At 60.1% G+C, this 24,957-nt stretch overlaps 2 protein-coding genes across 2 annotated transcripts; one reads left to right on the top strand and one right to left on the bottom strand.

Annotated features, from left to right (window-relative positions):
* The first annotated feature begins 746 nt into the window (after window positions 1–746).
* PLXNA3 (plexin A3) lies at window positions 747–14,303 on the top strand. The gene is made up of 32 exons (XM_060002423.1): window positions 747–1,343; window positions 1,668–2,207; window positions 2,622–2,804; window positions 3,775–3,903; window positions 3,972–4,072; window positions 4,339–4,462; window positions 4,548–4,704; window positions 4,781–4,880; window positions 5,392–5,506; window positions 5,626–5,826; window positions 6,029–6,125; window positions 6,254–6,444; window positions 6,524–6,669; window positions 6,756–6,876; window positions 6,992–7,128; window positions 7,211–7,381; window positions 7,564–7,657; window positions 7,743–7,982; window positions 8,061–8,204; window positions 8,282–8,516; window positions 8,602–8,744; window positions 8,831–9,087; window positions 9,176–9,242; window positions 9,338–9,484; window positions 9,570–9,729; window positions 9,891–9,994; window positions 10,224–10,320; window positions 10,615–10,805; window positions 11,109–11,278; window positions 11,787–11,999; window positions 12,106–12,256; window positions 13,219–14,303. Exons 1-32 carry the CDS (start codon window positions 747–749, stop codon window positions 13,312–13,314), a joined length of 5,619 nt encoding a protein of 1,872 aa, XP_059858406.1. The 3' UTR covers window positions 13,315–14,303.
* A 5,056-nt stretch (window positions 14,304–19,359) lies between these two features.
* On the bottom strand, window positions 19,360–20,847 carry LAGE3 (L antigen family member 3). The gene is made up of 3 exons (XM_060002894.2): window positions 20,551–20,847; window positions 20,069–20,197; window positions 19,360–19,813 (listed from the first exon to the last, which is right to left on the bottom strand). Exons 1-3 carry the CDS (start codon window positions 20,781–20,783, stop codon window positions 19,699–19,701), a joined length of 477 nt encoding a protein of 158 aa, XP_059858877.1. The 5' UTR covers window positions 20,784–20,847; the 3' UTR covers window positions 19,360–19,698.
* Window positions 20,848–24,957: the final 4,110 nt, after the last annotated feature.

Below are 24,957 nucleotides of genomic sequence, written 5' to 3'. Positions count from 1 at the left end.
GAGCCTGACTTATGTCTGTCTCTGTGCTTTGCTCTGGAGGCAGGCGACTCGGCTTTGTGTTCCAGCCCGTAGGCTAGGCAGGCTCCTCCTGGACAGCCAGCAGACGGAGGCCCCTGGGGCGAGGAGGCAGCCGGGGCCAGGAAGGTGGAAGTGGCAGCCCTGGTTCCCATCTGGTCTCAGGCTTTGATGCCTCAGACCTCTGTCCTGGGGTGGTGTCCTGACACCAATTTGCGATTGTTCTCTCCCTACCTTTTCTCCTTTCCCGAGCTAGGGTGTGAGGCACGTCTGTGGCCTTGGCTTGCCCACGGTTGGGTTGCTCTTGTGTGCGGCTGGCCACCCTCAGCTCTGGGATCTGGTGTTTGGCTTCTCCTTCCTGGAGGGCCCCCCACCCTGCCTTTCCTAGCATCTGGCTCTGCTGCCCCCTTGGGTGTGGCCCAGCTGAGGCGAGGCCTCCTGGCTCCTTTCCAGCAGTGGGTGGGGGATGATTGATGGCCCCCAAGTCTGCCTGTGCTCTCTGCTCACTCGTGCGCCCTGGCGGAGGCCCCTCCTCTCTCCCAGCCGTGGTCGCCATCTGGGGCTCTGGTATGGTGGTGGGCGACTGGCCTCCACCCTCTGTGGCGTGGCTCTCGGCCTGCTGGGGGCCCTAGGCCAGGCAGGGCCGGAGGCGGCTGGGCGCCCTGGGCCGGGGGCCTCTGACCGGCACTCCCCGTCTCTCCTCAGGCCCACCCCCGGGGCAGCTGCCGGCCATGCCCGCCGTCGGCCTCCTCCTGCTGTTCCTCCTTGCCGTGGGGCGGGCCCTGGGTGGCAGCACGCCCTTCCCTGCCTTCTCAGTGACGGACACCTCGCTCACCCATCTGGCCGTGCACCGGGTGACCGGGGAGGTGTTTGTGGGTGCGGTGAATCGCGTCTTCAAGCTGGCCCCCAACCTGACCGAGCTGCGGGTCCACGTCACGGGGCCCGTCGAGGACAACGCTCGCTGCTACCCACCCCCCAGCATGCGTGTCTGTGCCCACCGCCTGGCGCCTGTGGACAACGTGAACAAGCTGCTGCTCATAGACTACGCAGCCCGCCGCCTGGTGGCCTGCGGCAGCATCTGGCAGGGCATCTGCCAGTTCCTGCGCCTGGACGACCTCTTCAAGCTGGGCGAGCCGCACCACCGCAAGGAGCACTACTTGTCGGGGGCCCAGGAGCCGGACTCCATGGCGGGCGTCATCGTGGAGCAGGACCAGGGGCCCAGCAAGCTGTTCGTGGGCACCGCCGTGGATGGCAAGTCTGAGTACTTCCCCACGCTGAGCTCCCGAAAGCTCATCGGCGACGAGGACGGTGCCGACATGTTCAGTCTGGTGGGTGAGCCCGCCCACCTGCTCGGGCTCTCGCAGGCTGTCCGGCCCCCAACCCCTCCCCCACCTCCCTTCTCGCCCCTCTGAAGAGCCAGCTCCCGTGCCCTCCTGCCTTCACTCTGTCCTGGCTCTGCCTCTGGAGCCTTTCTGGCCTGGGGTCCTGTGACCACGTGGGTCGGGGGCAGGGAGATTGTGAGGGAAGACCCCCGGGGGCCATGTTGTGGGCGCAGGGCCAGGCTGGGTGGCGGGGGCCCAGGGGCCACGGTTGGGGAGGTCGAGGGTGGACCTAGGCCTCGTCCCAGGCTGTGTCCTCCACCTGCTCCCCAGGTGTACCAGGACGAGTTCGTCTCCTCTCAGATCAAGATCCCCTCAGACACGCTGTCCTTGTACCCAGCCTTCGACATCTACTACGTCTACGGCTTCGTGAGCGCCTCCTTCGTGTACTTCCTGACACTGCAGCTGGATACCCAGCAGACACTGCTGGACACGGCAGGCGAGAAATTCTTCACGTCCAAGATCGTGCGCATGTGCTCGGGGGACTCGGAGTTCTACTCGTACGTGGAGTTCCCCATCGGCTGCTCCTGGCGCGGCGTGGAGTACCGCCTGGTGCAGAGCGCCCACCTGGCCAAGCCCGGCCTGCTGCTGGCCCAGGCCCTGGGTGTGCCGGCCGACGAGGACGTCCTCTTCACCATCTTCTCTCAGGGCCAGAAGAACCGGGCCAGCCCGCCGCGGCAGACCATCCTCTGCCTCTTTACCCTCAGCAGCATCAACGCCCACATCCGGCGCCGCATCCAGTCCTGCTACCGTGGGGAGGGCACGCTGGCCCTGCCTTGGCTGCTGAACAAGGAGCTGCCCTGTATCAACACCGTGAGCCCTCACCCGCCCCACCCCTGCCCCCGGGCTGGGCCCTCTGCCCCTTCCTGGGTGTGCGGGGCCAGCCCAGGCGGTCGTACGGCAGCTGATGGGCCGCCGCGTGTGCCAGCCTGGGCTCAGTCTTGGGAACAACAGCTTAGCCCGGGGTCCCCCGCCCCCGTCCTCCCCTCCCTGCCTCTGCTGCTACCCACCACCTCTCTGTGTGGACCAGCTTGCTCTCCCCGCTGCTGCCTGCTCGCCTCCCTCCTCAGCCCCCGATTTCCTGTGGGGTCCTGGGGCAAACAGTTGGTCTTGGCTGGTAAGGAGCGAGCTCCAGATTCTGCTCCCTCCTAGAACGTGGGCTGTCATTGCCTCTGTCCAGCTGGTGCCCCAGGCTCTTACTCACGCGTCCTCCTCCTGTCTCCCCAGCCCATGCAGATAAACGGAAACTTCTGCGGGCTGGTGTTGAACCAGCCGCTGGGCGGCCTGCACGTGATCGAGGGCCTGCCCCTGCTAGCCGACAGTACTGATGGCATGGCCAGTGTGGCCGCCTACCCCTACCAGCAGCACTCTGTGGTCTTCATCGGCACCCGCAGCGGCAGTCTGAAGAAGGTGAGCCCCGGAGCACTCGGCGTGTGGGCGTCAGGGCGCACTGAGATGCAGACGAGGGCTGGGGTCAAGAACGTGCGGCTGAGCCCTGCAGCACCTTGGATGGGGCCTGGCCCCTGGGGGAAGGGGGACTTCCCAGGCTGGGGCCCAGGAGCCCAGCTGTGCTCCACGGGTGGCCTCTCAGCCACCCATGCTTGCAGTGCCACCGCCCGCCGTGGCCTGAACCGCTGGCTTCCTGTGGCTCTGGGGGCAGACCGGGCCCACCTCCGGTGCTCCCTACTGGGAGAGCAGGAGCCGTCGTTGCTGGGTCCTCAGTCGAATGAACGAGGAGACAAATGTGGACCTAACCCTCCTTGCCCTCTTGTCCCCTCATGGGCACGGGGGCTGCAGTGCCGGCAGGGCCGCAGCTGCTCCTGTTCCAGGGTGTTCTGAAGGGACAGGAGTCAGGACAACTGCCGCATTCCCTTCCTGCTCACCTGGGGGATGTGGGGCTGTCCCTGGGGGCAGGTTTGTGAAGGGAGCCACCGAGCTCTTGGGGCCTGGTCTGCTTCCCTCCTGGTCCCCGTCTTGCATTTGTCACAGCTTTATTGGGGTGTAAGTGCCGTGTCACAACCCCCCCTCCCCGTTTAAAGCATACATCTCAGTGATTTCAGTAAGTCCGCGGAGTTACTCGAGCATAACCGCTATCTCATTCCAGGATGTTGCCATGATCCTAAAAATCCCTTCCCTTTTAGCTTTCACACTTTCCCTGTCCCCCAACTCTGGGCAACGCTCATCTCTGTCTCTATGTCCTGGGAGCTTTTTTGGATTGGCTGTGTCACACCCAAGGGCCTCCAGGGGGCAGCCTTGGCGTCCTCCTTCCCTGGTCTGTGAGAAAGGGGGCGGCGGGCAGGCTGGGTCCCTGGCTCGAGAATAGGACGCCTGGGAGCGTGGGGTGCTGCTGTGGCGTCAGGTGGCTGGTCTCGTGGCCCAGGTACGGGTCGACGGCTCTCAGGAGGCCCACCTGTATGAGACGGTGCCTGTGGTGGACGGCAGCCCCATACTCCGCGACCTGCTCTTCAGCCCCGACCACCGGCACGTCTACCTCCTGAGCGAGAAGCAGGTGGGCCCGGCAGGTGGTGCGGCGGGGTGGGACGGGGGTGGGGCGGGTGCTGACACGGCTGCCCCCAGGTGAGCCAGCTCCCGGTGGAGACCTGCGAGCAGTACCCAAGCTGCGCCGCCTGCCTGGGCTCGGGGGACCCGCACTGTGGGTGGTGTGTGCTGCAGCACAGGTGAGGAGCCGCCCGAGTGCCCGCTCCCCCGAGCTGTGCCCCTGTGGCCTCCCCCTCCCTGCCCTTCTACTTTCTCCAGCTAGCGAGTGGAACCTCTACCCCGAGTGACATCCCTCGGACCCCAGGGGGTGAGGCCGAGGCATGCGGCTGCCTGGTGCCGTGGGCTGGGCCGGCTGTCCCCTCCGTCCCCCCCAGGCCCCCGCTGCACTCCCGCTCCGGGCCTTGCTGGGGCAGCTGTGGGATGGGCCTGGCCTGACCCCGCGCAGATGCTGCCGCCATGGGGCCTGTCCAGGCGCCTCGGCCCCGCGTGGCTTCGCCAAGGAGCTGAGCAAGTGTGTCCAGGTGCGGGTCCGGCCCAACAATGTGTCGGTGACGTCGCCTGGGGTGCAGGTGAGTGGTGCGGAGCGTGCGGGTGTAGAGGCCCGTGCACACGTGTTGGGGGCGCTCCCAGCTCTGGGCCCTCTGCTTCCCCCAGCTGACCGTGGCCATAAGCAACGTGCCGGACCTCAGTGCGGGCGTGAGCTGTGCCTTCGAGGAGGTGACCGAGAGCGAGGCCGTCCTGCTGCCCTCTGGAGAGTTACACTGTCCCTCGCCTTCCCTGCAGGAGCTCCGGGCTCTCACCCGGGGGCACGGTCAGTGGCTGGGCCGCGGGGGGCAGGGCTGCTCTCCGTCCACGGCTCACGTGTGGCTCCCCTGGGCTCGCTGCAGGGGCCGCGCGCACCGTGCAGCTGCAGCTGCTCTCCAAGGAGAGCGGCGTGAGCTTTGCTGGGGCTGACGTCGTCTTCTACAACTGCAGCGCCCTCCAGTCGTGAGTACCGGCCCCCCGACCCCGTCCCCGTGTCTCTGTTGCTCGCGGTGTCGTGTAGGCCTCAGGCGGGCCCCGGTGCCTTTTGCCTTTGGCTCCCCGTGTGTCCCGCAGGTGGGACGGTGAGGGGCCAGGCCCGGTCTTCCCCGTGATTTCTTTTTTTTTTTTTTTAACATCTTTATTGGGGTATAATTGCTTTACAATGGTGTGTTAGTTTCTGCTTTATAACAAAGTGAATCAGTCATACATAAACATATGTTCCCATATGTCTTCCCTGTTGCGTCTCCCTCCCTCCCACCCTCCCTATCCCACCCCTCCAGGCGGTCACAAAGCACCGAGCCAATATCCCTGTGCCATGCGGCTGCTTCCCTCTAGCTATCTACCTTACTACGTTTGTTAGTGTGTATATGTCCATGACTCTCTCTCGCCCCGTCACAGCTCACCCTTCCCCCTCCCCATAACCTCAAGTCCGTTCTCTAGGTTCCCCGTGATTTCTGAAGCCTCTCCCCTCTAGGTGCATGTCCTGCGTCGGCAGCCCTTACCCCTGCCGCTGGTGTAAGTACCGCCACGTGTGTACCAGCCACCCCCACGAGTGCTCCTTCCAGGAGGGCAGGGTCCACAGCCCCGAGGTGAGGCGCGCGCCGCACGCGAGGGGGCTGGGCTCTTTTCTGCCTTTGGTCTTGGGGTTTTCTTGGAGCCCCCTTAACCGGGGGCCAGCCCAGCTGGCTGATGGGCGTTCTCCTCTCAGGGCTGCCCTGAGATCCTGCCCAGCGGGGACCTCCTGATCCCAGCAGGTGTCACGCAGCCTCTCACCCTGCGGGCCAAGAACCTGCCGCAGCCCCAGTCGGGCCAGAAGAACTACGAGTGTGTGGTCCGGGTGCAGGGGCGGCAGCAGCGGGTGCCTGCCGTCCGCTTCAACAGCAGCAGCGTGCAGTGCCAGAACGCCTCGGTGAGGCCCACCCGCCCCGCCTGCCTCGGGGGTCCAGGCTGTGCGGGGCTGGGCGTGGTGCAGATCTGTGCCCAGCAGGCTCTTCTAGAAGCCTCAGCTGACAGTGGCCAGGGACCTTCTGAGTCTCCTGCTGGGGATTTCTGAGCTGGGGGCGGGGCGGTCTGTCACCTTCGCTGGGGTCACGCGGGTCCCTCTCCCCCAGTACTCCTATGAAGGTGACGAGTATGGTGACACCGAGCTGGGCTTCTCCGTGGTCTGGGATGGAGATTTTCCCATCGACAAGCCCGCTACCTTCCGAGGTGACCGGCGGGATGGGGCCGAGGAGCTCGCCTCCTGGGCGGAGAAGGCACGTGCTGGGGCCGGGCCCACAGGGGACCCTTCGTCGGGGCCCGTAGCTGCCCCCCAGCGGCGCCTTCTGTGCCCACAGCCCTCCTGTACAAGTGCTGGGCGCAGCGGCCCAGCTGTGGCCTCTGCCTCAAGGCTGACCCTCGCTTCAACTGTGGCTGGTGCATCTCGGAGCATAGGTGCCAGCTGCGGGCCCACTGCCCGGCCCCCAAGACCAACTGGGTGCACCCAAAGCAGAAGGGCGCTCGCTGCAGCCACCCCCGCATTGCCCAGGTGGGCCTCCCCACCACCCGCCGCCCTCTGGGTGCCCACTGCCTCGGCTCACCCTCCCGCCTCCCCTCCTGCTCCGCAGATCCACCCGCTCATGGGGCCCAAGGAGGGAGGCACCCGGATCACCATCGTGGGCGAGAACCTGGGCCTCACCTCCCGAGACGTGGGCCTGCGGGTGGCCGGCGTGCGCTGCAACTCCATCCCCGCCGAGTACGTCAGTGCCGAGAGGTGAGTGCGGCTGTGCGGGCGCTGGGCCTCCCCGCAGCCTGTGGCCGGGCGCCCGGGCCTGACCTCCGACCTGACCCAACCCCTAGGATCGTGTGTGAGATGGAGGAGTCGCTGGTGCCCAGCCCGCCACCAGGGCCTGCGGAGCTCTGCATCAGCGACTGCTCGGCTGACTTCCGCACGCAGTCTGAGCAGCTCTACAGTTTCGTGGTACGTGGGCTGCCCGCCCCCTTCCCTCTCCCACTCCTTCCTGGCAGGGGCTGTGGCCTGGCCCTGTTGGGCGCCCGCCGTCTCCCCGCTCCCCTCAGGGCTGCTTCTCCCGTAGACGCCCACGTTCGACCGCGTGAGTCCCAGTCGGGGCCCAGCCTCGGGGGGCACGCGGATCACCATTTCCGGTCATTCTCTGGACGCCGGCAGCAGAGTCACAGTGACCGTGAGAGACGGCGAGTGCCAGTTCGTGAGGTGAGTGTTGCAGGCGGGGGCCGTGGGGCCGGCAGGTGGCAGCCCTGGGCAGCCTGCTCCAAGTCCCCGCTTGCTGGCGTAGGAGGGATGCGGAAGCGATCGTGTGCATCTCGCCTGTCTCCACCCTGGGCCCGAGCCAGGCCTCCATCACCCTGGCCATCGACCGCGCCAACATCTCCAGTCCCGGCGTCCTCTACACCTACACCCAGGACCCCACCGTCACTCGCCTCGAGCCCACCTGGAGCATCATCAAGTAAGGCCCTCGGGAGAATGGGCCTGGCTGGCAGAGGGGAGGCTGGGGGCCAGGCCTCGCCTGGTGACCAGGTGACCTAGGGTTGGGGAGGCCCTGGGCTCCCATGGCAGCCTCGATAACACTCCAGGGCTGGGCTCAGGGTGGTGGGGAGGAAGCCTGAGGCCCCTCACCCCCATACCTAGTGGAAGCACCTCCATCACTGTGAGTGGGACCCACCTGCTGACGGTCCAGGAGCCCCGGGTCCGGGCCAAGTACCGAGGCATCGAGACCACCAACGTGAGTGCCAGCTGCCGCCATCCCACCCCTGACCCTCTGCCCGCTGTGGCCTCACGTGCTGGGCTGCCCACCTTTGTCCCCACAGACGTGCCAGGTGATCAACGACACCGCCATGCTGTGTAAGGCCCCTGGCATCTTCCTGGGGCGGCCCCAGCCGCAGGCCCAGGGTGAGCACCCTGACGAGTTCGGCTTCCTGCTGGACCACGTGCAGACGGCCCGTTCCCTCAACCGGTCCTCCTTCACCTACTACCCCGACCCCAGCTTCGAGCCACTTGGGCCCTCTGGGGTCCTGGATGTCAAACCTGGCTCCCACGTAGTGCTGAAGGTGCCAGTGTGGTGGGCGCCTAGGGCGGGAGGGGCGGGGCGGTGGGGAGCCCTGGCCAGCAGCGCTCTCCATCTGCAGGGCAAGAATCTGATCCCTGTGGCGGCCGGCAGCTCCCGCCTCAACTACACGGTGCTGATCGGGGGCCAGCCGTGCACGCTCACCGTCTCGGACACGCAACTCCTGTGCGACTCCCCCAGCCAGACGGGCCGGCAGCCGGTCATGGTGGGTAGGGGGCAGGGAGGCTGCCCGAGCAGCCTGGGGCGGGGGTGCGGGTCAGCTTACGGCGCCTGTCCCTGCAGGTGCTGGTGGGCGGCCTGGAGTTCTGGCTGGGCACCCTACACATCACGGCCGACCGGGCGCTGAGCCTGCCGGCCGTGGTGGGGCTGGCGGCGGGGGGCGCGCTTCTGCTGCTGGCCATCACTGCCGTGCTGGTCGCCTACAAACGCAAGACTCAGGATGCCGACCGCACGCTCAAGCGCCTCCAGCTCCAGATGGACAACTTGGAGTCCCGGGTGGCCCTGGAATGCAAGGAAGGTGCCTGCATGAGGGTGGGGGTGGGGCAGGTGGCAGGGGCTCCCTCCTCCCTCTCTGCTCACTGTCTCTCACCGGCCCTCCCCAGCCTTCGCTGAGCTGCAGACAGACATCAACGAGCTGACGAACCACATGGATGGCGTGCAGATCCCCTTCCTGGACTACCGGACCTACGCCGTGCGCGTGCTCTTCCCGGGCATCGAGGCCCACCCAGTGCTCAAGGAGCTGGATGTGAGTGCCCCCTGTTGCCTGCCCATGCCCTGTCACCCCCAGGGCCACCTCCACCGTCTGAGATGCCCTGTCCCCCCCGCCCCCAGGCACCCCCCAATGTCGAGAAGGCCCTGCGTCTCTTTGGGCAGCTGCTGCACAGCCGCGCCTTCGTGCTCACCTTTATCCACACTCTGGAGGCTCAGAGCAGCTTCTCCATGCGCGACCGTGGCACTGTGGCCTCGCTCACTATGGTGGCCCTGCAGAGCCGCCTCGATTATGCCACGGGGCTGCTCAAGCAACTGCTGGCGGACCTCATCGAGAAGAACCTCGAGAGCAAGAACCACCCAAAGCTGCTCCTGCGCAGGTACTTGGGTCCCCCTCCGCCAGCCCTGCCCCTCCCCTGGGAAGCCCAGCCCTGCCCGGCCGGGGCCCCAGCACCCCTTTCACCCTAGGACCGAGTCCGTGGCTGAGAAGATGCTCACCAACTGGTTCACCTTCCTGCTGCATAAGTTTCTGAAGGTGCGTGCGCTCAAAGGGCAAGCGGGGGGCGAGGGGATGTGAGGAAGCAGTCGGCCGCAGGCGGGCGGCAAGCTGTGTCCCGGCCCTGGCTGCAGGAGTGCGCCGGGGAGCCGCTCTTCCTGCTGTTCTGCGCCATCAAGCAGCAGATGGAGAAGGGCCCCATCGACGCCATCACGGGCGAGGCGCGCTACTCCCTGAGCGAGGACAAGCTCATCCGCCAGCAGATCGACTACAAGACGCTGGTGAGCGGGGGTCCAGGTGCGCAGGGTATCGGGCCTGAGGGGAAGCCTCACCCAGGACCCACCCTGTGGTCCCCCTCGCCCTCAGACCCTGCACTGTGTGTGCCCGGAGAGCGAGGGCAGCGCTCAGGTCCCGGTGAAGGTTCTCAATTGTGACAGTATCACCCAGGCCAAAGACAAGCTGCTAGATGCCGTGTACAAGGGCATCCCCTACTCTCAGCGTCCCAGAGCTGAGGACATGGACCTAGGTGAGGCCCCTGCCCTCTCCTCCTGGGCCCCCCCACCTCCTGTGGCCACGTTACCTTGGCTGGCGTTCACTCTCCCCACCTGAGCTCTGTCCTCTGAGGGCAGTGGGCCCAGGGTCCCAGGGCTCGTGGAGCAGGACCTCAGAGCTGCCTGTGGCCCGCAGAGTGGCGCCAGGGCCGCATGGCCCGCATCATTCTCCAGGACGAGGATGTCACCACCAAAATCGAGTGTGACTGGAAGAGGGTCAACTCACTGGCCCACTACCAGGTGAGGAGCCGGAGGTCGCCTCACGCCCAGGGCCCTTGTGAGCCATGGCCCTGCCCTGAGGCCACAGGAGTAGGGGTCCCGGCCCCTCCCCTCTCTGGCCCCCGCGCCACAGGCCCCCCTTGGGTAGCCGCCCCACACGTGCCCTGCCGGGCCAGGGTAGGCGGTGGCTCAGGCCCCTTGGCTTCTCGGCCTCCTGCATTGCCCCCCTCTCTGTCTCTGGGATTTGCAGGTAACAGACGGTTCCTTGGTGGCACTGGTGCCCAAACAAGTGTCAGCCTACAACATGGCCAACTCCTTCACCTTCACCCGCTCTCTCAGCCGTTATGGTAGGCGTCCTCGGTGTGGGGTCTCTGCTGGCCCCGTGCCCTGCAAGGCTGTGTCGGCCATCGTGGGGAACCCCCAGCCCCACCCCGTCTGAGCAGCCAGCCTGGCTCTGGCGGCCCCCCTGGACCCTGCTCTCAGGAGGTCTCTAGTTCCTTAGAGCCTAGAAGTGCAGTGGGCCCGTGAGAGCAGACGGGCCCCCTCGGCCTGCAGGGCTCCCGGGATGGAGGGGAGCGAGAGCCACGGCGATGGCTGGTGTGGCCCCACTGGCCTAAGGGGCACACCACCCTCTGCCCCAGAGAGCTTGCTCCGCACGGCCAGCAGCCCTGACAGCCTCCGCTCTCGGGCACCCATGATCACGCCCGACCAGGAGACGGGCACCAAGCTGTGGCACCTGGTGAAGAACCACGACCACGCCGACCACCGAGAGGGAGACCGAGGCAGCAAGATGGTCTCGGAGATTTACCTGACGCGGCTGCTGGCCACCAAGGTGTGGGCCTGCCCCGCGCCACCCTGGCCTTAGTGCACGTGCCTTGTAGCCTGGCCTTGGCCCTGGGGTTGGCCTGGGCTGCCTGGGGAAGGGGCCACTGGATTGTTCCAATCCCAAGGGACTTGCTCAACGCTTTTGCCACGGGAACTGCCACCCTGAGGTCGAGGCCAAGCTTGTCTGAGGGGTGGTGGCTGAGCAGGGAAGCCCTACTCGTTGTCAAGCCTCCCCGTCCCCATCTGTCCTGCCGTGGGGACGTCCCGCCCTGGCTCCCCGTCAGCTGGTGTCCTTGCTGCGCCCCTGCAGGGCACACTGCAGAAGTTCGTGGACGACCTCTTCGAGACCGTGTTCAGCACGGCGCACCGGGGCTCAGCCCTGCCCCTGGCCATCAAGTACATGTTCGACTTCCTGGACGAGCAGGCCGACCAGCGGCAGATCGGCGATCCCGACGTGCGCCACACCTGGAAGAGCAACTGGTACTGCCGTGCACCGGCCCGCGGGCGGGGGCGTGAGGAGGCTTGGCTGGGGCTCGGGGATGCCGGCGGGGGCTTGGCTGGTCACCCTGGCAGGAGAGGACAGCGGCCTGGCACTGATGGTGCCGCCGAGCACAGAGAGCAAGTGCGTCTGATTCCGCAGGTGGGCTCTGCCAGGGCTTTGGGCGTCTGGGATGTGGGTAGTGTGGCCAGCGCCCAGAGGTGCCCTTGGCCCTGCTGCTCACCTGGTGATACCGCTGACACAGGGCAGAGGTAACCAGAAGCCCGGTCCCGGGGTTAGCCGTGCGAGGGGGGCGCGTTGAAACTCACCGAGGACGGAAGACCGTCCACTCTGACTTCTCACTGCTTGAAGTCAGGCAGAAAATTAAAGAAGAGGCTGCCAGCTCTCAGTGTGTCACTCTCGCTGCCTGTGGGCCTGCGGAGGTGAGCGCGGATGGGAGGGTGTGTGCAGGGAGATCGCGGAGCTGCGGGCCTTTGTCCCTCTGTCCAGCCTGCCCCTGCGCTTCTGGGTGAACGTGATCAAGAACCCGCAGTTCGTGTTCGACATCCACAAGAGCAGCATCACGGACGCCTGCCTGTCGGTGGTGGCCCAGACCTTCATGGACTCCTGCTCGACGTCCGAGCACCGCCTGGGCAAGGACTCGCCCTCCAACAAGCTGCTCTACGCCAAGGACATCCCCAGCTACAAGAGCTGGGTGGAGAGGTGGGCCCCAGTGTGTGGGGAGGCGGGGCCGGGACCCCAGGGGACGCGGCTGCTGGCGAGGGAAGAAGGCCCGGAGGCTGGCACGACCTCCTCGGGGCCCCAACAGGTACTACCGGGACATCGCCAAGATGGCGTCCATCAGTGACCAGGACATGGACGCGTACCTGGTGGAGCAGTCCCGTCTCCATGCCAGTGACTTCAACGTCCTGAGCGCGCTCAGTGAGCTCTATTTCTACGTTACCAAGTACCGCCAGGAGGTGCGTGCCACCCCCTCGGGCCCCTGCTCTTTGGCTCTGAGGGTACAGCTGGTGGCAAAGGCAGGGGCGTGGTGGGGGTCAGCGAGCCCAGCTCTTGGACTCCTCACAGTTCCTCCCCCAACCAGGCCCTTAAGGTGGCACAGGTGACACGCTCTGTAGATGCTGGGATTTGAGGGACCCAGTAGAGAAGCCACTGGCTGGAGAGCAAAGTTCTGGTCCGGCAGAAGTTAGGGGCCGGGAGCACACGGAGGGCTGGGTTGACGGGCTGGGGCCAAAGGTAGGCGCGGTCAGCCCACCTGCCCGGTTTGTGGCTGGAGAGTCAGGGAAGACAGATGCGCCGGCTCCAGGGGTGGATTCCTGGCTGGAGATGAGAATGGGTGGGCCCGGACAGGGCCCCGAGCCTGGATGAGCTCCCCAAGGCGGGGGCCATGGGCAGCTGGAGAGGGAGACGTGGCCCAAGAACTTGAGTGGCCCTGGGACATTCAAGAGGTGGCAGAGAAGAGGGGGGACCGGCTGCAGAGTCTGAGGAGGCTCGGGAGGGGCCCCCGAGTGCCAGACGGGTCCTGGAACACGCGTGAGGACCCCCCCCACCCCCGCCCTGGGCGTCAGGGAGGAGGGAGCGATGGGCTCTGTCGGGTGCTGCCCACAGTCACGGAAGGTGAGGCCCGAGGTCGCGGAGACCTGGGTGAGAGAGGTCTGGGGTGGGGTGGGGGTTAGGAGGGACGGGAAAGGGGGGCCTCCAGTCCAGACCACCCTGTGGGAGGGGCTGTGTGCTGGCTGTTGGAAGGCGGGAAGAGGTTGTGCAGTCGGAGGAGGGGTTGGGGTCAAGGAGGAGCTGCGGGCCCTTTCGGAGGCCAGCCGCTGGGCCCCTCCCACGTGGGAGGGGTGGGGGGCATCGGGGGTGGGGCTTGGCCAGGAGGAGCCCGCCCCTCAAGAGCCCGGCTCTGGGCCTCTTCCCGCAGGTTCTCACCGCTCTGGACCGAGATGCCTCTTGCCGGAAGCAGAAGCTGCGCCAGAAGTTGGAACATATCATCGGCCTCGCATCCAGCAACAGCTAAGGGAGGTGCACCCCGTGAGGAGGGGGCTTCTCAGTCCTGAGCCGTACTCCCGTGCAGAGGGGCGTCTCCCGCCTGGGTCCCGGGGCTGAGCCCTGGATCGGGTGGCATGAGGTCACCGGGCCAAGATGCCCCTGGCACAGCCGGGCCCCCGTCATTAGTGCCTTGCTTTGGGCCCTGCATGGGGAGGGGGTGACCGGACCAAGCCCCCCACCCCGGCAGCAGCAATACCCCCACCCTCCTGCCCTCGTGCCGGGGGTTGTGGTTGCCCCTGCCCTCCTTGCTATTTATACCCCAACCACCTATTTATTTAATTTATCTCCACCTCACCGTCGTCTCCATCTGTAAATACGCGCCCCCTCCTCCCCCGGACCCCCTACCCCCCCCCCCCCCCCACCCCCGAGGTTGCCAGCCTCACTCACCTTCTCTCCTTGAGCCCTCCCGGCTCCCCTGTGACATGGTCAGCCTTGGCCTAGCCTCTGGCCCCGCCCCCTTGCCCTGGCTGGCCCCGCCCATGCCGAGGACGGGGCCTCGGCACCAGCAGTCCTTGGGGCCGGTGAGGCACCGAAGTTGCCCTCGGACGGTGGCTCGGCCAAGGGGTCCCCCTGCGGCCACTGCAGCAGCCCCTCCAGACTTCTCGGGCCGGGACTGTACCCCCTCCCGGGGCCCCGTTCTCTCTGAGCGCCTGGAGAGCTCGAACCAGGCTCCTGCCAGGGCGTGAGCTGGGCCTGGGAGCACCGAACCTCCCTTCTCCGGGCCCTGCTGCTAACCCCCCTCGGTGTGGTCTGCGCGTCCGGACCCCTCATCCTCCGCTGCCCTGTCCTGCGCCCGCCCCGAGGGGCAGAGGCAGCAGTGCCTTACTCCTTTGTCCTTCTGCCTCCTCAGAGGAATCTGGCCCCGGCCCGCGCTCCTGGAAACCCAATTGGCCCCTTTTTCTCTTTTTTGCATGAGGTTTTCTTTGTCCCTGTAATTTTTTTTCCTAATTAAATGTTGAGAAATGGATGCAGTGTGTGGCTTTGTCCTCGGGCAGGTGGCTGCTCCCAGAACGTGGAAGCAGGTGGGGAGGCTGTCAGACTCTGCATGAGCTGCTCGCCCTTGATGGGGGGAAGGGTGACTCGTTGCAGGGTTTCTGAGGACTTGAGGCGCTCTAGGGCGACGTCCAATCCATCAGTGAGTCCTGGTGGCTCCACCTTCAAGACACATGCAGAATCCGCGCCCTTCTCCCCACCTCCACTGCCCCCAACTGGTCCAAGCCGCCCTTGTTGCTTGCCTGGATGCCAGGGTCCCCATTTCTGCCCTGGCCGCCCTCAGCCTCTTCTCAGCTTGGGAGGCACTGGGACCCTCCCTCTTAACATACACGGTGGACCTTGTCCCCACTCTGTTCAAAACCATCCAGGGCTTCATGGCCCCCAAACGCCTTCATATCTGACAACTCTACTGTCCCAAGTGCACTGCAATCACTGTGCTCCTACCTCCCTCCTGCCTCTCACCCTCTTGTGCCACACACCTGTTCAAGTAAGCCGGGTGGGGAGAAAGCAGGATGCGATGTTAAATAGAGCGGTCAGGAATGATTTCCGGGTGAGCCAGAGGGATCCCCAGAGGAAGAGGGTTCCAGACTGAAGAGAACCAGTGCAAAGGCCTTGAGGCAGTAGCCAGCCTGGCATGTTTTTTTTTTTTTTTTAATAAACTTACTTGAGGGCTTCCCTGGTGGCGCAGTGGTTGAGAGTCCGCCTGCCGATGCAGGGGACACGGGTTTGCGCCCCGGTCTGGGAAGATCCCACATGCCGCGGAATGGCTGGGCCCGTGAGCCATGGCCGCTGAGCCTGCGCATCCGGAGCCTGTGCTCCGCAACGGGAGAGGCCACAACAGTGAGAGGCCCGCGTACCGCAAAAAAAAAAAAAAAAAAAACCAATAAACTTACTTGAGGCAGGAGCCAGCCTGGCATGTTTTTGTTTTTTTTAAATAAACATTTATTTATATTTTTGGCTGTGTTGGGTCTTTGTTGCTGCTCACGGGCTTTCTCTAGTTGCGGCGAGTGGGGGCTACTCTTCCTTGCGGTGTGCAGGCTTCTCATTGCGGTGGCTTCTCTTGTCGCGGAGCATAGGCTCTAGGCACGCGGGCTTCAGTAGTTGTGGCTCACAGGCTCTAGAGCACAGGCTCAGTAGCTGTGGCACACGGGCTTAGTTGCTCCGCGGCACGTGCGATCTTCCCGGACCAGGGCTCGAACCCATGTCCCCGGCATTGGCAGGCGGATTCTTAACCACTGAGCCACCAGGGAAGCCCCTGGCCTGGCATTTTTGAACAGTTAAGGAAGCCAGTGAGGCTGAACCACGATGAGCAAACGAAAGGGTGGGAGTGGAGAATATTGGAGAGGAAACGGGCTGGATTACATCTGGCGTTTTTTTTTTTTGGCTGCACTGGATCCTCGTTGTTGGGTCTTCGTTGCTGCGCGCAGTCTTTCTCTAGTTGTGGCGAGCGGAAGCTACTCTTCGTTGCAGTGCACAGGCTTTTCATTGCGGTGGCTTCTCTTGCAGAGCTTGGGCTCTAGGCGCGCAGACTTCAGTAGTTGTGGCGCGCGGGCTCAGTAGTTGTGGCACATGGGCTTAGCTGCTCCGTGGCATGTGGGATGTTCCCGGACCACGGATTGAACCCGTGTCCCCTGCATTGGCAGGTGGATTCTCAACCACTGCGCCACCAGGGAAGCCCCTCACATCTGGCTTTTCAGGCCACTGTAAGTTCTTTGGCTTTGTCCCTAAGAGTCCCTTTTGGAGATTCTTTTTAACAGAAGAGTGACGCAATCTGACTTATGTTTTAAAGCAACCTGGCAGCTTCACCAGTTCACCTGTCAGGCCAAGGCAGTAGGCTGATTCTGGGCTTTGCTGGGTGAGGGAGGGAGAATCAGACTGACGTCGGGCCCTAGAGCCTGGGGTACTGTAGCTCGGGAGCTGCCGGCAGAGAGGATCGTGGGGATCTGCAGAGGGTCCCCCTGGAGTATCACGGGGTGCTGATCGGCACAAGTGTGTGAGGAAGCCGCCCCGGGCCTGGGAAAGGGCTGCCAGGAAGGACTACAGGGAACTATGCTCAGGGCTCGAGCAGGCCCTAGATGAGCACCTGTCCCCACTGGCCAGGATGGAAACCTCGGAATTCAAGAGGCCTGAGGGAGGGCACTCAGAAGGGTCTTGCCTCAGTAGCGGGAAAACAATTAATTCTACAGTAGAAGCTGCTCTAGCGCCGTGTAGCAAATCTTAGAAGCAAGATTCTAAAGAATCAAATTGTCTCCGAATAACCGCAGCACCTGAGAACAAAGTTCGAGTATGTTTACGGACACAAAAGTAGCCAGCACCCAAGGGAAAGCACACAAGGTCTGCTATCCAAGCAAAACCACGTGGCATGAAAAGCGTAAGTAAAGACCAGCCCATTAGAAGGGGATAGATAGAGCAATCAATAAAAGGCAACCAGATTGGAAAGGAAGAAGTAAAACTCCCATGATCGCAGGGTATTTTAGAGGGAGCTAACTCCCCCTGCCCAGACCCTGAGCCAGGTGCGCCAGCAGTTTTCTTCACTGATCTGAAACAAAGCCAGTGAACTACAAAATTCCTAGCCTAGTGCTTCTGGGTTGTTTGCTCTTCTCACACACGCTCAGTTTTTAATTTTTGCGGGACACTAACCTAATGGTGACATAGATGTGGGGAAACCAGAATTGTGGTGGGAGGGCACAGTTTCTGGAGTGAGTAGAATAGAACCATTTGGGGAGGAGGCAGAGGGACAGTGGCGTGAAAGTGCTCAATTCTCATCTCCCCATCGATAATTAAAGTCTTAAAAATGGTTTTTAAAAAGGGAAGAAAGAAAAAGACCCTTGCTGTAGCCACCAGAGCTGCTGCGTGCTGGCGGGGGAGACGCTCCATCATCACCGTCATCGCCACGCCCACCGCCACCATCCCCAGCACCAGCATCTCCCTCCCTCCAGCCCACGCTGCCAGAGCTCTCTGGGTTCTGTGCCGGCAGACTCCGTTCACGCACATGCAGGAACAGGGACCGGATCTCCCCCGCACTGGCTTGAAAGAATCCCCTAAATGCAGCCAAAATATATGAAACACAGGCTGTGAAGAAACTGGGCCTCAGGTGAGGGAGGACCGTCAGGGATCTCTGGGAGCTGAGACCCCGAAGAGGTGAGCCGCGCAGCTTCCCCAGCTTGCTGTCTACACGGACTGTCCGGACCGAGTCCAGCCGCCTCCCCGGGTCTCGGGGGTGGATCGCAGAGCGCACGCAGCCGGAGTTGGCGGGTGGAGGACAGGAGAGGACACAGCGGCACAGGGAGAGAACCGTGCCCAAGGGCGGAGGGTCCATTGGAGCGCGCCGAGGACCACTGAGCAGCATCAGTGTGGAAGGGAACTCTGCGAGGCGGGGGACAGGGCCACCCAAAGGATGGAAGGTGAGTCCGCCCAGCGCTCGAGCAGGACAGGGACTGGCGGTCCCATTCTGGCGGTCCACACCGGCCAGAATGCAAACCTCATAACTGGGGAGGCATCCTGAAGGGGGCTCAGAAGGCTCGCGCCTCAGTAGTGTGGGAAAAAAAATGAATCCTATGGGACTTGCCTGGCGGTCCAGTGGTTAGAACTCCACACTTCCAATGCAGGAGGTGCGGGTTCGATCCCTGGTCGGGGAACTGAGATTCCACATGCCACGGGGTGCGGCCAAAAACTAAAAAAAAAAAAAAAAAGTGAACCCTACACTGAAAGCTGCTCTGGTCCCACACAGCACATCTTCAAAGCAAGACTCAAAAGGATCTGTCCCCAGTAACGTAACAGCATCCCAGAACAGAGCTCAAAAAATATGTCTAGGAGTACAAAGATACCCAGCACCCAGGGAAAAAGGCCAAACGTCTGACACTGAAGAAGAAACTACCAGGGGTACAGAGTCAGCCAAATCCAATCCTTAACCAGGAGAAAAGTTCATCACTGAAAGGCACGCAGATTGGAAAGGAAGAAGCAAAACTGCCTTTATTCTGAGAAAACGTGATCAACGATGAAAATCCAACGGCATCTACCAAAGAGCTACTAGAATATAAGTGAGCTTAGAAAGGCTGCGGGATGCACCACCTTTTACAGGAAGCTAACTCCTTCTAACTAAAGGCGTGAATGACTGTCCAAGCACTTTTTCTTCACTGATCTGGGACAAGGCCAGTAAGCCACAAAGCTCCTATTCGAGTGTTTCTCGGCTGTTTGCTCTTGTCATACAAACCCAGTTTTTAAAAAAATTTTACCGAGGAGACCCAGTAGTGACAAGGATGTGAGAAACCAGCGTTCTGGTGGGAGGGTACACTTTCTGTACAATTTGGAGAGCAATTTCACACACTGCAGCGTGAGAGCTTCACATATTTAACCAATTTACCTCTTGTAGTCTATCTTAAGAAAACAATCACTCAGGCAAAGCTCCACATACCAGCATTCCACTGAATCATTACCTATATAATATGGCAAAAATTGAAAATAATTCAAACATTCAATAATGTATCTTTTATGTATCCATTCAATAATGCTTTTGAAGAATTTTTAGAAAAAGGTTCATGTTAGATGAAAAATATGAAGAAAAATGCTAAACTTGCAAAATATTATTACTGTTACACATTTACTACATAAATACCACTATAAAACTAAGAAAATATTCCAAAATGTTGACAGTAGTTAATACTGAATGACAGACAGGACCTATCCTCTTCCATTTCTTAAACTGACTTCAGTTGCATTGTACTACTTGAATATCTGAATCACAGAACCTCCCCTCCAATTTAAGGACAGAGGCAAGAATATTTAAAGGTGCTGTAGTTGAAAATAAAGTCAGACATAGCATCGTAGCTCAGTTTTTGTTTTTTTTTTTTTAAAGATGTTGGGGGTAGGAGTTTTATTAATTAATTAATTTATTTTTGCTTTGTTGGGTGTTCGTTTCTGTGCCAGGGCTTTCTCTAGTTGTGGCAGGCGGGGGCCATTCTTCATCGTGGTGCGCAGGCCTCTCTCGCGGCCTCTCTTGTTGTGGAGCACAGGCTCCAGACGTGCAGGCTCAGTAGTTGTGGCTCACGGGCCCAGTTGCTCCGCGGCATGTGGGATCTTCCCAGACCAGGGCTGGAACCCGTGTCCCCTGCATTAGCAGGCAGATTCTCAACCACTGCGCCACCAGGGAAGCCCCATAGCTGTTTTATTTTCAGTAGTTAAGAAACATTTAAGCACCAAACAAAGTAAGTGAACCCTCAGCACGCAAGGGCCAGTAGAGGCAAAAGATGACGCCCCCATAATAAAGTGGCAACTACTACAGAAATCACTGCCCTAGGAGGGATGCACTGTCTAGGAAGGGACACAAGTTTAGACCTTAATCCCCTTCTCTAGCCCTGGCTTAGCGTGCAACAGGGGGCCCAAAGCGCTGCATGGTCCGTATCACCAGAGAAAGCTGGTCAAGAAAGTTGACGATGGAAATTTGGAGGAGGTGGGAATCTTCAGCTCTCCAGTGGCTAAAAGTGATGGAAAAAGAAAATCAAGGCGATGGTAGCAACCCCTCCAGTCCCTCTCTGGCTCTGCCCCTCTATGACACCGAAGCCGCTGCCATCTCCACTGGAGTGCCCGCTGGGGCGGAGATGGGTCCAGTGCACCGTGTCACCTCCCTAGATCCAACCCTGGAGTATCTCCGAGTCTCCAATAGAGCGCCCTTGGGGGAGACTGGCCCGGCCACCTGCTGCCACTCCCAAGCAGCCCTTTCTAGAACTTACACCGCCAGGACGCTGCCGCTTACTGTGAGCTCCTTCCCAACAGCCCCATGGTGCAGTTCGGCATCTGGGGCCAGGGACCCACGGGCGATCTCCGCCTCCAAGGTGGACGGGAAAGGCACACTTAGGGCGCTGATGGAGATTCGGTTAAGGCAACATCCACACGGATCTGGTGCTTTGGGCCCTGTCTCAGGGCACCCTGACCAGCCTCACCCCTTTCAGAACTGCTTCCAGCCCCCCAGACCACGCCTGGCCCCAGTCCACCCCAGCCGCCCCGCTGCCCCGTGCTCTCATTTCTTCGCCCCCAGGCGCCCCGGCTTTCCTTCTGCTCTTATTTCTCCCGCTCAAGACCACCCCGCAGCAGCCCCTGACTCCCCCTTCTCCCCTTCGCTCCCAGGCTGCCCCTGACTCGTGCGTCCCTCTGTCCCACCTCCCACCGCACGCAGCCTGCAGCCCATTTCCCACTCCGCCCTCGGGTAGGATACAATACGTGTGGCCGGCTTCCCGGCCTTCTGGCTGTGGACGCGGGGTGTCCGCCCGGCCCCGGAGAGTGCTGTGCCGGCGCGGCACACAGAGCTCCGTCGTTTGCAGCGGCAGCAGCACCCCCGCTGCGAGGGCCGCCCCGGTCCCCCCTGCCCCCGCTGCCCCCCTGGCTGTCCAGGCCTTCAGCGCCGCCCGCCATCCTGCCTGCGCCTGCGTCCGCCTCTGCCGCCTGCATGGCTGCAGCGCGCTCTGCCTCCGACTCTGTCTTCGGGCCGCTGGTCTCCCCATCCGCTCTCTCCGATGTCGGCTAAGAGACAACGGCTCCTTCCTGAAGCTCCGCCCCTCGCGCTGACTCCGCCCCGTGCGCCTGCGCAAACAGGCCCCGCTGAGGTCGAGGGGGTGCGTGGTGGCTTCCCGCGGAACCGGCCTGGCTGGGCGTCCTCCAAGACTCCCTTGGCCGCAGAGGAACTGAGGCTCCCTCCCAAAGCCCTGGCCCTTCGCAAACTGTGTGACGCGATTTTAACTTCCTTTTTCTGTTTTCCTGCAAGTTTTTGACAGTGACCTTATACGACTTTTTTTTTTTTTTTGCGGTTCGCGGGCCTCTCACTGTTGTGGCCTCTCCCGTTGCGGAGCACAGGCTCCGGACGCGCAGGCTCAGTGGCCATGGCTCACGGGCCCAGCCGCTCCGCAGCATGTGGGATCTTCCCGGACCGGGGCACGAACCCGTGTCCCCTGCATCGGCAGGTGGACTCTCAACCGCTGCGCCACCAGGGAAGCCCTTATACGACATTTTTAATCAAAAATAAGTTTTTAAACTGCCGTGAAATTTCCGATGGTGATAGTCCTGTTAGTTTTCTATTTTCCTACTTTGTAATCATAAGGAAGGGCAAAAAGCTGAACTGGATCACCGAAGCCTGTTGGATCTCCCCGAAAATAAATCCTAAATCACCCCACTTCTCTCCACACAGTAGAATCAGTTCTTAATTTTTGATATAAATCACATCATATCATGTCCTTGCTTAAAATCCTAAAACAGTTTCCCATTGCCTTTAGAATCAAAACCAAACTCCTTCCTGTGTGACCTGGCTCCCGGCTCCTCCACTCTCTGCCCCCACCTGCCTACTTCCTCACTCTGCAGCCTCTAGGGTCTTTCTTTTCTCTGCTCCTGACCAAGGGTGGCCTGCCCCCGTCCCCCTTTGCACTTACTCTTCCTCTTTGGAAGACTCTGTCCCCAGACTCCCGTGGCTGGTTCCTTCTTGTCGATAAGATGTTAAGATCTTCGCTCCAGTGTCACCTCTGAGAGGCCTTCGGGATCACCAATCTAACATACTACCCCCAGGCACCCTTCATCACATTTGCCCATTTCAGTCTGTTGCCTTTCTAATAATCTGAAATTGTAACTTTGTTTTGTTCACTTCTGTTGATGTACTGTCTCTGGTACACTTTCACTGCAGTTTATGCAGTAGGTGCTTTGCTGCTTGTCGGATGAAACAGTGTATTAAGCAAGTACAAAACTCAGTGTCTTGGGCCTAGCAATGCCACATGTAGGAAGTTACTTCACAAATATGAAACAACATATTTATAAAATTACTCACTGTAATATAACTGGTAATAGAAAACTATTGGACACAACGCACATATCCATCAGCAGGGAACTGGTGAAATCAATTGTGTTTCATTCATACAATAGTCCTTTTTTTTTGTTTGTTTCTTTTTTTCTAACTTAATTTTATTTATTTATTTTTAACATCTTTATTGGAGTATAATTGCTTTACAATGGTGTGTTAGTTTCTGCTTTATAACAGAGTGAATCAGTTATACATATACATATGTTCCCATATCTCTTCCCTCTTGCGTCTCCCTCCCTCCCACCCTCCCTATCCACCCCTCTAGGTGGTCACAAAGCACCGGGCTGACCTCCCTGTGCCATGCGGCTGCTTCACACTAGCTATCTATTTTACGTTTGGTAGTGTATATATGTCCACGCCACTCTCTCGCTTTGTCACAGCTTACCCTTCCCCCTCCCCATATCCTCAAGTCCATTCTCTAGTAGGTCTGTGTCTTTATTCCCGTCTTACCCCTAGGTTCTTCATACAATAGTCCTAAGCAGCAGTAAAAAGAATGAAAATCTCTAATGAAAAATGAAATGATTTCCAGGATATATTGTTATATGAAAATATGTAAAAAGCAGGGTGCAAATGACAACTGCACACACGCTCACAGACACACATGCTTATTGGGGAAAAAAATGTAAGGAGGATGGAAAACCCTGAAACTAGTGAAAATTATCACCTATAGGGGGTTGAGATGGGTATGAGATTTCTTGTAATATATCCTTTTGTATAGTTTTGACTTTGAACCATGCAAATATTTTATATGTTCAAAAATACATTTGAGGGACTTCTCTGGTGGTCCAGTGGTTAAGACTCTGCGCTCCCAATGCAGGGAGCCGGGGTTCGATCCCTGGTCAGGGAACGAAGATCCTGCACACTGCAGCTGAGACCCAGCACAGCCAAATAAATCAATAAATAATTAAAAAAATACATATATTTGAAAGAGTGAAAAAAAGCCAAAATTGAATATAAACAAAAGCAAATAAGCCTAACTGCATATCCAGTTGACAACAGAACCACACAGAGAAAATAAGTCAGGTACCTTCCAAATTCAGCCCTCTGACTGTGCTCCCTTCATGGGCTATATTCTAAGGACAGAAAGACTCCACTCTATTCCCAGTACGTATGTTGTTGGCAATGATAGTGTTGAGGTGATTGTGGAGCTAGAGTCTAAGGTAGACTGTATCTGGTAGAGGACATGAGTAAATATATCCGTACATGGATGTTGACAGGAACCTCACTGTGGAATGAGGGAAAAGAACTGTACTGCCAGACTGGAATTGGGGACTGCAGTATGAACTCTTAAAAAATAGATTTCCTAGTTTTGTCCAGTGAAAGAGTCTAGAAGCAGTGAAACTCCAGTAGCAATGAACACACCCTGTACCCAGACCTTGGTTTCTCAATACCATTCTCCACTAAAAGGAACCAGAGGTCCTTGGAGAGGTGGAAGATTCTAGGTATGGGGCAGGAAAAAATACAAGATGAGCCTGGAGCACCTTGTGGTGCCAGAAAGTAAGGACATGCTTGAAAAGCAAAAGGATGAGGTATGTCAAAAGGACATGGGAGCCAACCAGAAAGAACCAAAGCTAGAATATCTGAGCATCCAAAAGGCTATTCAACCTTTTGGAGGAGGCACCAGGGAAGGCGGCATACATGTATTCACTTTAAATTCCATTGAGCTGGACACTGACGATTTATGCACATTACTCTATGCACGCTATAGTCCAAAAAAAAAGCAATGCAGGGACTTCCCTGGTGGCGCAGTGGTTAAGAATCCGCCTGCCAACGCAGGGGACACGGGTTTGAGCCCTGGTCCGGGAAGATCCCACATGCTGCGGAGCAACTAAGCTTGTGTGCCACAGCTACTGGGGCCGCACATTGCAACTACTGAAGCCCGCGCGCCTAGAGCCTGTGCTCTGCAACAAGAGAAGCCACCGCGGTGAGAAGGCCGCGCACCGCAGTGAAGAGCAGCCACCACTCGCCGCAACTGGAGAAAGCCCGCACGCAGCAACGAAGACCCAACGCAGCCAAAAATAAATAAATCAATAAATTTATTTATTTAAAAAACAAAGAAACGATGCGTCCACCATGACAATTGTGAAAAGGGAAAGCTCTTTATAGAGAAATGCCAACTAAAAATTGTAGAAAGAAGGAAAGCATGAGAAAACCACCATTTTGCAGCCACCAATGCAATTCATCCAGTTGGGGATCATCCTTGGATGGTAAAACCATGAGATAAAGCTTGCTGGGGAAAAGATAGTCACTGGGTCTCAAGGTGTCACCCAGATCACTTGTGCATTGGGGAGGGAAAATGCAACTTTACAAGGGAGTCACAGCCCAGAGCTGTGGCCTGAAGCTCAGAGACAGGGCTGGGATGAGCCACAGACACGGGTGCAAAACTCAGAAATGGTGATGAAGGTGGGCAGGCTCCCCAGGGAGTGACATGGAGAAGGGGTCCGGGGACAGAGTCTCGGGGCCCCCCGACAGTAAGAGATGGGGGTGTGGGGGGAGAACCCCCCCACAAAGGAGCCAGAGGAGTGAGCCACCAAGTGGAAGGAAAAGCAGAGAGGGCGGCAGCAGAGGTGGCCAGGGGCAGGTCCCCAGGAACTAGGGGAGGCTGCTCTGGCTGGGCCTTGGAGGGGGACAGGGGCGACTGTCTCCTGCAGGCTTTTCAAGGCCCGGAGGGCTGAGGCCGCCACGGCTGTCGCGTCTGCTGCTGCAGGGCCTGGCGCGGCTGAACAGCGCCTGTCCCGCCTACTGGAGCTGGTGAGGCCCGGTCTCGTCCAGGCCCGTAGG

The sequence above is a fragment of the Delphinus delphis genome, chromosome X, assembly GCF_949987515.2.
Source record: "Delphinus delphis chromosome X, mDelDel1.2, whole genome shotgun sequence".
Lineage (NCBI taxonomy): Eukaryota > Metazoa > Chordata > Mammalia > Artiodactyla > Delphinidae > Delphinus > Delphinus delphis.
This window is presented reverse-complemented; position numbering and strand designations above follow the sequence as displayed.